This window comes from Hippocampus guttulatus, chromosome 2 (genome assembly GCF_054856545.1).
Source record: "Hippocampus guttulatus isolate MCC_2025c chromosome 2, RoL_Hgut_1.0, whole genome shotgun sequence".
Classification (NCBI taxonomy): Eukaryota; Metazoa; Chordata; class Actinopteri; order Syngnathiformes; family Syngnathidae; genus Hippocampus; species Hippocampus guttulatus.
Window position 1 is genome coordinate 5272387 of NC_141262.1, and position 12651 is coordinate 5285037.

At 43.7% G+C, this 12651-nt stretch overlaps 1 protein-coding gene across 1 annotated transcript in view; it reads right to left on the reverse strand.

Moving 5' to 3' along the window:
* Positions 1 to 2682: 2682 nt before the first annotated feature.
* Positions 2683 to 12651, reverse strand: part of fat4 (FAT atypical cadherin 4) — a 111908-nt gene continuing 101939 nt past the window's right edge. The window contains exons 13-17 of the mRNA XM_086106102.1: positions 12034 to 12213; positions 11578 to 11702; positions 9500 to 9717; positions 8131 to 8392; positions 2683 to 5634 (exon numbers count right to left, since the gene is read on the reverse strand). Of these exons, the coding sequence (XP_085962228.1) occupies positions 3728 to 5634; positions 8131 to 8392; positions 9500 to 9717; positions 11578 to 11702; positions 12034 to 12213 (2692 nt within the window). The 3' untranslated portion in view covers positions 2683 to 3727. The remainder of the gene's footprint in view (positions 5635 to 8130; positions 8393 to 9499; positions 9718 to 11577; positions 11703 to 12033; positions 12214 to 12651) is intronic.

A 12651-nucleotide genomic window follows, 5' to 3' on the forward strand; every position in this document is an offset into this window, starting at 1 on the left:
CCCAAATCTCAAATTAGAAATCCAACAAATATAAGACATTTGTATCTTTTTTTAAATATTTTTTTAATCGGCCTAATGAGAAGTCTTTTAAGTGTATATATTGCATTTCCTCAAATAATTGCCTGCTCTGTAATATACACTGTACACCGTGTCCCAATTAATAGTCGGGGAGCTGTTAATATTTTTACTCAACCTAATAGTGTCCACGTGTTGCTAACCACAACACGCAGATGTGGCATCTGTAAAGCTGACCTTGAAAGATTTTCAAGCGGAAGTGTCTTAATATTAACCTGACAGGAATGATTGATGATAAAATGAAATGATTACACCATATACAGTATATGGTCACCCAATCACTCAAGAACCTCATGAGTGGCCCACGGACCATCTCAGCAGTGTTGGGACATTGGGATTTCCAACTATTGCTGTAGAGATAAGCATTTGGAAATGAAAACACTTGCAGAGATTTCTAGAAATAGTGGGTTATATTGACATGTGTGTATGATTGGTGTCTCCACATTGACGAACATCATCAATTATTAATAGTAACACATTTAAAGGCCACTAGGGCATTTTTTTTAATTTAAGATGTGTGTCAACCTGGTAGCCATTTGGAGTACACAAGAAGTGTCTCAAGTTCAAGATGAATATTTTTTTAACATGTCAGTTAATTCAATGTAATTATTCTGCTATTTAAAATATTTTTCCATATATTAACTGTTAAATCAACTTCATTGGGGGTCTGGACTTTATTTTATGACAATTTATTGAGTCCGTTGATCTATTACTTTATAGATAATCAATGCAATATCACTATTAATTGCAAGAAAAAAATTACATAAAATATGTATAGGTAAAAAAAAAAAAATAACCCCGGCCACTGAGCACAATCTGCAAAGAGTGATCGCTACTCTTATGATTTAACAAATTTTCAATTAGTGACGCCGGTAGTGTGTTAAAAACGAATATGTTCCTGTAATATACACATTTTTACAGTAACGACACATGACTTTTCTCAGCGAATGAATCTGACTTCAGTTATTTTGCACGCTCACATTTTTTCATTCATTACTGCATAGTGATTAACAATGACGACAAGCACCTGACATAAAACGGTCACTTACAATTCACTATCAAGTGGTAGTGCTGCGAACTGCCTCTTGACATGTTTTTCATTCATAGTGTTTGATTCCAGACAGATTTGATGCAATTATATTATAAACTGACTGCCTTTGATTTCCTCATCATTCCTCTGGACAGAGTGGTTAGCACGTCGACTTCACAGTGCAGAGGTACCGTGTTCAATTCCAGCTCCGGCCTCCCTGTGTGGAGTTTGCATGTTCTCCCCGGGCCTGCGTGGGTTTTCTCCGGGTACTCCGGTTTAACTCCCACGTTCCAAAAACATGCATGGCAAGCTGATTGAACACGCTAGATTGTCCCTATGTGTGAGTGTGAGTGCGCATGGTTGTTCATCTCTGTGTGCCCTGCGATTGGCTGGCAACTGATTCAGGGTGTCCCCCGCCTACTGCCCGAAGACGGCTGGGATAGGCTCCAGCACCCCCTGCAACCCTAGTGAGGATTAAGCGGTTCGGAAAATGAATGAATGAATGAATTCCTCTGGACAGTTCAAGGAAAAGTTTGTATATGTCCTATCCTTGCATTTATATAGTGAAATGCATCAACGTTGCTTCTCAGTTAAAGTTACATTAAAGGATGGCTGAATAAATGCAGACGAAAGGAGGCTACAACTGTAGCTCGTAATCATCAATCTTCGTAAGCATTTCTCTGGAGGGGGGTTGGCAGTGGAACTATTTATTCTGAGGGGCCAATATCAGCCGATCTGTGCCACATCCTTTCATAAATACTCCTAATGTCAGTGTTTGATGACATTTTGCGGCTTTGTGGGGAAACACTGCGTGAGCTCCATGGGAAGTTGAAGGGCGCCTCGGTCGCACCTTCCAACGCAGGTTGTAAAATCTGCAAAGCGCATCAGCTGATGAGATCGTCACGTCGTGTGGTCTGCATGGCTTTTGAGGTTTTTTATTTTTTTAGGTGCTCAAAACACAGATCACATTGCTTTTCGGACCATGTTCAAATTTGGTGTGTTTAGAACAGTGCTTGAGATCTCGACATGTTGCCAAAAATGGGAGCTCTACCTTCGGTTTTGATCAAGTTGGCCATTTGCATAGACTCAGTGTTATTCAAAAGTCAATTAATAGTTAGATATAAAATTCTTTTCATAATTTACACAATTCTTTGTCATTTTTAAGACAAAAATAATGAGAAAAAAATGTTCCATTGTTTGGACGTATTGTAATGTTCCTCTTCCTGTTGGCAGAGTATCACTTGTCTAAGTTCACTTTTATGTTATTATTAAAACATTTCTCATAAAATAATCACCTTTTAAAAAAAAAAAATACAACTTAGTCAATTTGATAGTTGCTATTCGATTATTTGCCTGTAACAGTTTTTTTTCTCGTAATATTACCTGACAAATACAGTCTCCTAGCACTTCTTTTTTGTTGTTGGCCTATGAGTCATAGAATATTTTTTTCTAGAAATGTGAAAAAAAATAACATTTCCTTGGAACATTTTTCTAGTTTGAAAACTATTTTGCAACTTCAGTACCGATTGACTGCGCTGACTTTTTCTAAATGGTTTGAAACAAGATAAACGAGCAGCTTTAAATAAATATTTTTTTTATTCTGTTATTGGCTTTTTACAAGTACAAAGCATACAGCATGTTATAGTTTCATAAAAAAAAGTGGAAAATACTGACGTTACATACGTAACAGATGTAAAAAATAGGTCTTCAACCCTTACTTTCCCCGAAAGTAAGAACATAGATTTCGGATTATGAAAAAATATCCATAAAAACACAGCTTAAGTAAATTAAGTTAATAAACCGTACAAAAAAACGAAGCAACCTTACACCATAATGTCAACATAATTGACAAAGACACCAATGACAAATGATTCCACGTTTGAATAGTGTGAACATCTACAGTACAGTCTCTGTTTGTCTGTTTGGGTCATTTCAGAAAACAAGATCCATATGTTGTCATCATGTGGATTGAAAAACAAAATGGCAAAGCATTTTAACAAACTATAACCCCCCAAAGCATTAAAAAACAACACCATATTTCTCCCCATGCTGCAATCCTCAAATGTGTGTAAGGCGGGCGACTTGATTCATCGTCATTCTTGGAGCAATTAGACAGCTTTCTGTGAGAAAACAAAACCCGAGGCGGAGAGTGGGTATGATTTACATCAGAGTACTTCATTTCACGCAGTGTCTGCAGGTGCGGTCCCCCTTCAAAAAGCACATGCTTCCTTTGTGGTGGAATTAAAACTCGACCGACAACGTATGAACAGGAGTTTTGTTTCGGTCTACAGCTGGGAGTGTTAATTTAATCTGCCGTTTTATCTTTCGGGCTGCGAAGGAGAGGCAATATCGGTAATAAAGAGCAGAAACGATTCACCGAGATAACACGTATGGGGGTCAATTGAATTCAGACACAGGCTCCTTCAAAGGGTGCAAACAACGCATGACGGGACAGCTGGACGGAGACTGGTCAAACTTTTCCAAGGTGAATTCAGGTGCCGTTAGTTCTGCCTTACTGCATTGAAAGTTGTCGTCATTATTTTTCGATTAAACAACACCGGCATAGTCCGCCGTTCTTTTCTAAGAACATCACCATAATCTACAAATTGACAATAAATAGTCTCATACGTATTGTTCCGCTTCTCCTTCATTGAGAATGGTGACCGACCCATCCCCACTGTTCATTTCAATGTCCTGTACAGATGCATTTTCGGGAAGCATTGCTAAGTCCTTGAATACGTCGACGTAATGTCCAAAACCAGGGCCCCAGCTCAAAAGATTGTCCCAGTTGAATGCCCCAGCTGGCGGGCCCAGTTTGTGAGGCAGGGTATTGTGCTGCTCATTGGGGGGCAACTGGGCCATGCCAGGACCCCCTTCCGCCCGACGGCTCGAGTACCGCCTCTGCTTCAGCCTCCCGCCATAGTCCTCGTCATCCGCGTCGGACTCGTTGACTTGCGAGAGCTTGGGTACCCGGGAGCTATAAGAAACGGGTTTTTCCCGGTCGTACTCCATCTCCGAGCAGGTGAAGGAGTCATGTGAGTCACTCTCCGACGAGGATTCTGGGGCAGGGATGCCGTCAGCGGGGTTGCGGACCCGTGAGAGAGGCCGGCGGCAGTCCTCTTCGGAGCTGGAGCGCCCGTGGTCGGCGCTGCAGATGCTGGGGTTGCGAGGACGCGGATTGTTCAGTCGCTCCACTTCCTCGATGGAGAGCCCCACAGGGGGCCCTGTCTCCAGAGGGATCTGCTCAACTGGCTGCTTGAGCCGACTCCCCGGGCGGGACGTGTGGCCATGGCTGGCCATGGTCTGTGGACTCTTGCTGCGCCTTCCCAGCCGGGTGGCATAGTTGAACATGGGCGGTGGCTGGCACATGTCATTGTGCAGATCCAGGGGGCTTCCCTCGCGGCGAGCAAGGTTGAGATCCCTGGTCGGGGTGTTTCTGTAAAAGGTGGAGGGCTTGGTGAATGGGGCTGGGGATTGTCTGGAAAGATGGTTCGGCGTGGGGCAAGCTGAGTGGGCGTGGCTGAGCGGAGTGGATCGTAAGGCTTGAGTGTATTGAGGTTGGTAGGAGTAACTGGTGGCACCCAGAGGTAAGGGGGACTGCCTTGCAAAACCCAGCGGGCTGTGCCTCTGGATGGAGAATTTGGGAGTGTGGCTTCGGAACTGCTTGTAATGCTGGATGATGTCCGCGTCCGATGGTGCGATGCTGCTGGCGTTATCAATGTCGTAGTGCTCGATATTGGCCTCTGGGCCGTTACAAGGGGCGCAGGGAGCACTTGGAACGGCTTCATTGGTGTGAGGGATGTCAGATTCATCGTAGATCAAATACGGATTTTCCCTCTCAATGATATCCGGCTTCGGATTCCCTTCTGGCTGCTTGCGCACCGTCATATCGTCTCCATACGGTGGGATGTTGTCTGGGTCATCGAAAGCCACGTTCTCACTGCCCTTCTTCTTCTTTTTCTTCTTCTCCTTGGGTTTCTTTTCCTTGGAATCCTTTGGCACTTTGGTTTTATTGCGATCCTTGCAGTGATTGCACACGATGAGACTTAGCACGACCAAGGCAAGCACCGTGGCACAGCTACCGACGATAGCGGGGACCGCCCAAATAGGGAGAACAATGGCTTCCGTTGCGGGATTTGGACTGCAGACAAACCCGCCGTTGTTGGCCGTCTTGCATATGGTCCCTTGAGGGCACTGGACACCCAGGCAGGCCACTTGAGTCTCGCACGTCTTTCCAGTGTAGAATTCGGAACAGACGCAGGTGAAACCCAAACGGGGATCTGGCACGCAGCTTCCGTGGTTCTGACAGGGACTGGAGGCACAGTCGCCAGGTGGGACACACTGGTACGTGTACCACTGGTTGATGCACATCAAGCCGTCCCAGCATGGGCTGCTCTCGCACAAGTTTGGACCTCTGCAACCAATCTTGACAGATGGACTGGTTTTCGTTAACACAGCAAGGCCGTGCTCTCCGGTAAAAGGCAGGTTCTCGCCATTATATTTCACATAGGCCAGGCAGCCATCGAAACCTGTGGACAAAAATAAAAAAGGGAAAAAAACAAACAGCCATTAGGGGTTAGAAGGACACAACAGTTTCCTGGAGAAGACAGTACTGATTGAGTAATTTGCTGGGGTGGAAGTGAGCACACTTCATCTCTAGTAAACAGGAAGTGGGAGCTCTATTCACAACAAAAGGAATACTGTTTGGACAGCTAATTGTTCGAAAACAAATATATGCTTAACTTGCTGATTTACATAAAGAAAAATGGAAACCGTTCTATCCAAAACAGATAGTATATTGTCTGAGCTGTTGGAGCTTCCAGACAAACATCTGTGTTCGATGAGTGTGTCTGGAAGTAATTTAATCTCTGGCTTTGTGTATTGTCAAACAACAGTACCTTAGTGATGTTAATAAAGCCTTTTTTTATTATTAAATTAATTGCAGTGCACATTCCGTCCATTTTGTGTTTGGTCGTGAAACACCGATGATGCACTGCACTGCTGGGGTCAAATTTGGTTGACAGGCAGTCTGTCTGCATGCTGGGAAATATGCCCTCCTTCAACGGTTTATAATTTTTACCGTATTCGTCTGTGGCACTCGATTTGTTTTCTGTCCCCAGAAAAATGGGAAATTTAGTATGCCGCGTTATGACCGTCTGGAAACACTCTGTTTCACCTTTTCCTAACGTCCTCAAGACAACCTCGAAGACATCGGATCCACGATTTAGGTGGAAAACATGAAACAAAGACAAAAACACAGAATGTCCAAAAAGGCAAAGCACTCCGAGGAGAAGTCAGATCAAATCATAATTTGGTTTTTTTTTCCTTTCTCCAGCCCCTGTGTTTGATATTTAATAAAGCAACATATATTACTACAACATATATTACTACTGTTAATTCAGGGAAGGTAAATCTCAGTGGTGTCAAACTTAAATAAACCTGTTGGATGGCCACCAAATACGGACGGCAATCGGAACAACAGATTTCATTTCTTTGGGCGTGACACAAACGCTGCATAACATGTTAGAACTGGATGTTCTTATGTGTACTCATGAACAAAGGGCTTCAAGTTCCACTGTAATACTCCATAAAAATAAACATTTAAAAAACACCACAATCAGGCAAGATTTACCGTATTTTCACGACTATAAGGCGCCATTAAAAGTCTTAAATTTTCTGCAAAATGGACAGGACGCCTTATGATGCGGAGCGTCTTGTGTATGCGCTGAGTTCCAAAACCTGACTGAGAGCCGACACGCTGTTTATATAGAGAAAAGGCGGAAGTGACTGTGGACAAACATGCGGCAAAGAAGTCGGCCAATCAGTGAAGGGCGGGTGTGTATATATACACATATATGGAGAGAGAGAGAGAAAAGGCAGACGTGAGTGAGGACAGGCATGCGGGGAAGAAGTCCGCCAATGAGTGAAGGGTGGGCGTGTAAGTGGACGCTAAAGGGACGTCCCAAGCAGGTACCAACACCTGTATAGAGTGTGGCTATGTGCATTGTTGCAAAACAACTTCGGTTTTGGTTTCTAAGAACCCCCGAAAATAAATTCTACAAAGAGACACGCCTACGAAGCTCAGTTCAAACTTCAAGCCATCGGTTATGCTTTTGGCATACGTGCCCATCTCACAGCAGCGGTGAAAAACCAAGTCAAGCAAATGAACTCTGAGCTTGCCGTTATTCCCGGAGGCTTGACTAAAGAACTCCAACCGCTGGACATCGGCATCAACCGGGCGTTCAAAGTAAAGTTGCGAACGGCATGGGAACAATGGATGATCGATGGCAAACACAACTTTACAAAGAGTGAGAGGCAGCGCTGGGTGAGTTACGCCACAATTTGCGAATGGATTATGGCTGCTTGGACGAACGTGTCTGCTTGCACTGTTGTTCGAGTTTTTGGCAAAGCCGGCATCATTTCTGTGGAGCCACATGGCAATGAGAGTGACTCTGACAACGAGAGGGAACACTGCGTTTTTGATGGATTACCGGTACTTACACAATTGTTCAATTCTGATACAGAGGATGAGGACTTTGATGGATTTCTGGGTGATGATTGATCGAAAAACGTGAGTACATTGTACGATGGCTAAATAAAATACAACGGAACTCAGTTTTGCTTCCGTTGCCTTTTTAAAAACGTGTTTTTAGCTTGTATCTTGGCATGCTACCGTATGCTTCAAGCTAACGTGTTTTTAGCGTGCGCGCATGCATGCCGTATGTTTAAGCTGGCGTATGTTTTACCACTTTAAAACTGCGCCCAATAATACAGTGCGTTTTGTTTATGTGTAAAATACAGAAATAGCACCCATTAATGAGACTGCGCCCAACCATACGGTGCGCCGAATGGTCGTGAAAATACGGTACACTGCAGTTTCAAGAGCCCTATTCTGATTTGATGGCGAGATCAGATTTTTGGGGGGATTCCTCCAATGGAACAATTTTATAACATATTTACTTGTCTGCATGTTCACTATAGTTTACATCAACAATAGCAGTCAAACAAACTGTGAAGAACCTTACCTGCCGCAGTTTTTTGCTGTACGGGACCAGGTGGGATGCCTCCGAGCGAAATGGTGAGGACTCCGAGACTTCCAAAATCCTGTGTGGGAAGCTGGATTACGCGGGAGTGGCTGTTGTCCACTTGCATCAAGGTGGTGGAGCCATTCTTAACCAGCATGAGGGTGTGCCACAGTCCATCAGACAGCACCACGTCCCCCATGGTTCGCTCCACTTTGCCGCCCACACCTGCGTCCGAGATGTAGTGGATGTTGCCGTTCCTCAGCTAATGGAGGGTGACAGAGTTTTGCTCATGTATCATTACATCAAGTCTTTGCCAAACTCCCACCACCGTTCAATATCCTGACACAGTTGGCATATTGCACCACCACCATATAAAAGGGAAAAGCATGTTTTGCCTTGGTCTTTACTCCTCGCATTCTTGGTTTGACTGGGTATTAACTGGGTTTAGTTGTTTAAACTACTCAAGGTCTTGGTCGTGGTGTCCATGCTACACTGAACCCTTCAAACTCTTGGTCTTGACTTAACTACTGAGTCCTGGTCTTGAGTTTTGCTTTTGACTTGGTCTCCAAATCTTGGTCATGGTTTTAACTTCTCTAGTATTGGTCTTGACTTAGCCTTAGATCATCCAAGTTTTGGTCTTGAATTAGATATAACTCAAAATCTTAATTTGAATGTCATCCTAACTAACTTAAGGATCAGTGTTGGTCTTCACTCCTCACAGACATGGTTTTGAATTGGTCATAAATCAGTGAAGTCTTCCTCTTTACTCCTCAAAGTCTTGGTCTTGCAAAGTCTATTTCAGGAAACCCCTCAACTCCCCAAAGCCTTAGACTTGTTGTAGTTTCAACTCGTCAAGCTATTGGGCTTAATTTGGTTCTCAACACCTCAAAGTCTTGACTCCAAAAAACAGTCTCGGTCTTAACATCTCAAAGTCTTGGTCTTGATTTAGTCTTACCACCTGAAGGGGGAAAGTGGGTCTTTTACATGCCTTTTGACTTAATAATCCACCTAAAAAACGCCAAGATACTGTTGAAGATGTGTACTTTCACATCTTGCTGACTGAGCCTTCCTTCTTAATAGCTCCTTTTGTTCCCTGGCGCTGATAAGTCAAACTCCAGACTTCCTCCGTGATCATTTTCAATACTTCAGGGGCATTAACTTCCCTTGGAAAACAGTTTATTCCAGAGCTGCTGCATTTCATTATTTATAAGTCAGATCAATTTGATGGTGTTTAACTGAAGCAAGAGCCTGTTTGCTGCTCCCACGGAAGTCATGCGTGGAAATGGTTATGATTCATTAACAGTGCTGAACAAGAACGAGGTGGGAGTAGAATTTATTTGCCGAAATGATAAAATGGCTGCCCTCCTACCTTAACAGTGGTGTAGTTGCTGGTCTCCTGCACGTGCAGCAATGTGCCGCTCTTGCCACGCGTCCTGAACTTGACCTCCAGACGGCTGGGAACGACGGGGTCCGGGATCCTGCCCTGCAGTGACCTCCTCAGTAGGACGTCACGCTTGGGGCCCTGCTTCAGGGCGTAGTCCAGGCGACCGGTGCCATCCAGGGATAGCGCGGTGTCGGCCGTGATATCTGTGCAACAGACGGGGAACAAAGACAAAGAATCTCCGTCATCTGTTTCATTCTTCAAAGTTCTCCAGTGGCTTTGAATCGTCGCTCGCTCTGCAGCTGCTGCACACTCATGTGTAAGTTATTTTCCTTATTCAACAGCCAGAACCACAAATTGGGCCTTCATTTCTTTCTCGTAATTACAGATACCAAAGCCAAACTCAAGTATGCAGGCCAATAAGAGGGTCTCATGTGTCATTGAGACGAATATTAGTACAGTATTCCTGTAACCAAAGTGCCTGAAAGTGGTGCATGTCTAGAGTAGAACAGAATGTTGTAATATTTGGAATTCACCTTCAATTTTAATTCATCGACGTTGAATCCTTATCTAGTATCTTAACTCCTCAAAGTCTTATTCTTAACTCCGGACAAGGGCTTGTTCTTGACCTGATATCGACTCTTCCAAGTTTTCTTTTTTCCTTACTAGCTCGCCAGAACAAATTCAGCAGAAGCAACATGTAAGAAATGTGTCATATGTCTCTGTCCAGGCTGCTTAGTGCCTAAAGCAGCACCAAACTGACAATAACGTGAGATAGGGCGGGATGTGAAATAAGTGGTAGCTTTTTTGTGAAAACACTTGACTCTCCTGCATGTTTGTCAATGCATCAATGACAAAACTTCACTTTCTATTTTTTTCTTTTTTTTTTTACACACATCCGTTTCCTTCTTTTTACATGATTAGCATTTTACAAATCTTACTAGAACAGAGTAATTATAATTATTCCATGAAACAAACATCCTCAATCTATTAGTTTATGTCATTTTTGAGCGGACTGTCGGTTAAGGTGAAACCTGCCATCTTTGCTGACGACGTTAAGATCTATACCGACGGCACTCTGATAACTGCGTCTACACAGCAATGCCAGGCGGACTCGCTCCCACCAGCTGTGTCAACACCATCACTCTGTCTTCACCTTCTGAAGTGCCGAAAGATGCACAGCTGCACCACACATTTTTCTTCGGGGTATTTTTATGAAGAAGGAAGAATAAGACAAACAGCTGTCAAACACACTGTTCAATCAACCTTGCCCTTATCGTCTCGATATGCGTTGTGTGCGAGATGTACTTAAAATCAGCAGGCTCCTTTGTCATACCCTTGAAATTTGAGCACTAGGGTGCTGATGTTGCCTATTAATCTCGAGTTTATCCACAAAAGCATGGCCAAATGTTTATCAATCCAACCATTTTCATGAGAATTTTTCCTCATGAAAATCACTGATGAGAGGGAGCCAAATCCCAGTTTACCTGGAGACAGGTGGGGTAAACCCTAAACTTTTCGCCAGCTATTCGCAGCCCCAATTTTTTTTTCCATTTCAAAAATGTCAAAACTTGTTGGTTCTGGAACAGAAGGAAGAAGGTCCACAGTGTTGTTCCTTTCGTGTTCAGAAACTGTCATCGAACGTTTGAAATGTCTTGAATGGTCCTAGCTGTCTTAGTCATCATTAAATATGAACGACTTGCTTTCACGTGAAGCAAAACTCCCTGGCCTCGTTTACAGCATCATCCTGCAAAATTGCACGCATCGCATTTGTTAGCCTGCGATACAGAAATACGTTTCCCACGCGCAATATCACAGCCCTGTTGCGCCTCTGCTACTACAGCCAAAGACGGAAAATTTCCGGCTTGACGCTGGAAAAAAAAATCATTGGCATTACAATTGTAAGTCGTCAGTCTGGATAGTTTTATAATTAAAGACACAAAGCTGTGACTGAGGCAGCTGGCGTCATGACCAACACAATGACTCATACAAAGGGGGAATCATTAATAATTTTGAAAGCGTAATTAAGTGTCCTCTGAAGACACCTCAAAGGCACATGGACTTACATTTCTCACAGTATTTGCCAGTGAAGCCGTCCACACACTGGCATTGCTGCCAAGACCAGTGGTCCAAACAGGTGCCCCCGTGTCTGCAGGGGCTGGCGGTGCAAGCCGACTCCAGTCTTGGGCATCTAAAAAAAAAAAAAAAAAACGAAGGACAATCAGATCTGTCAGTTTGACAGGACAAAAAGAATCTCCAGGAAAAGAGGCAGATAGGCTCTCGAAAAGAAGTTATGGATGATTAGCATATTAAAAGATTTGACCTCACTTCATCCGAAAAAGAAAATATCTGCAACCGGTTTCTGGTATCTCTCAGCTTTTGAGAATGTCTGTAAAAGCCGAGCAGATGTCCCACAGCGAGAGAGAAGACAGACAGATGGGAACAAGCGGGACAAGATGGCAAGAGGATCAAATTCGAACTAAAGGGAGTTGAGGTGGTAGGTTGGGGGTGGGGTTGCAGACCTGTCAAGGATGCCGTGCGATGCCAGCGCCTGACTGGGCTCCAGCGGGCGGCCATTGACGGCCAACTCCATGATGCAGCCGACAAAGTCATGGGTGGCGATCTGACCGCGCCGGTGGAGGACGGACTCCATTGACCTAACGCCCCCCACTGACAGCCGATTGGGCTCCACGTCCAGGATCCTGCACACACAAAGGAAACCCAAAATTAATTGTCGGCATATTGTCGCTGTGCAATAAAGAAAAAAACCCCCACACAGAATCAGTATCAACAGAACTGTCCTTCAAACATTCAGAGACACATCTTCCCCATTTGCGTTGTTTTGGAGATGAGCAATGATGGAAAAAGCATCTCCCCTTACTTTGTTTGCCATCAACCTGGTGTGTGCCAACCTTGAATCGTGGATGTCATCTTTTGAGCATATGTTTGATACTGGACATTTATTTATTGATTCATCCATTCAGATCAAAAGTAGGTGCCTAAATTTACCATTAAAGTATGAATTATGTTCATTTTGATGCTTGGATGATATTTTTAGCTTTGTCAGAATTTTGATGGAATTCTTTACACACTCATTCTAAAAATAAATAAATATATATATATATATATATATATATATA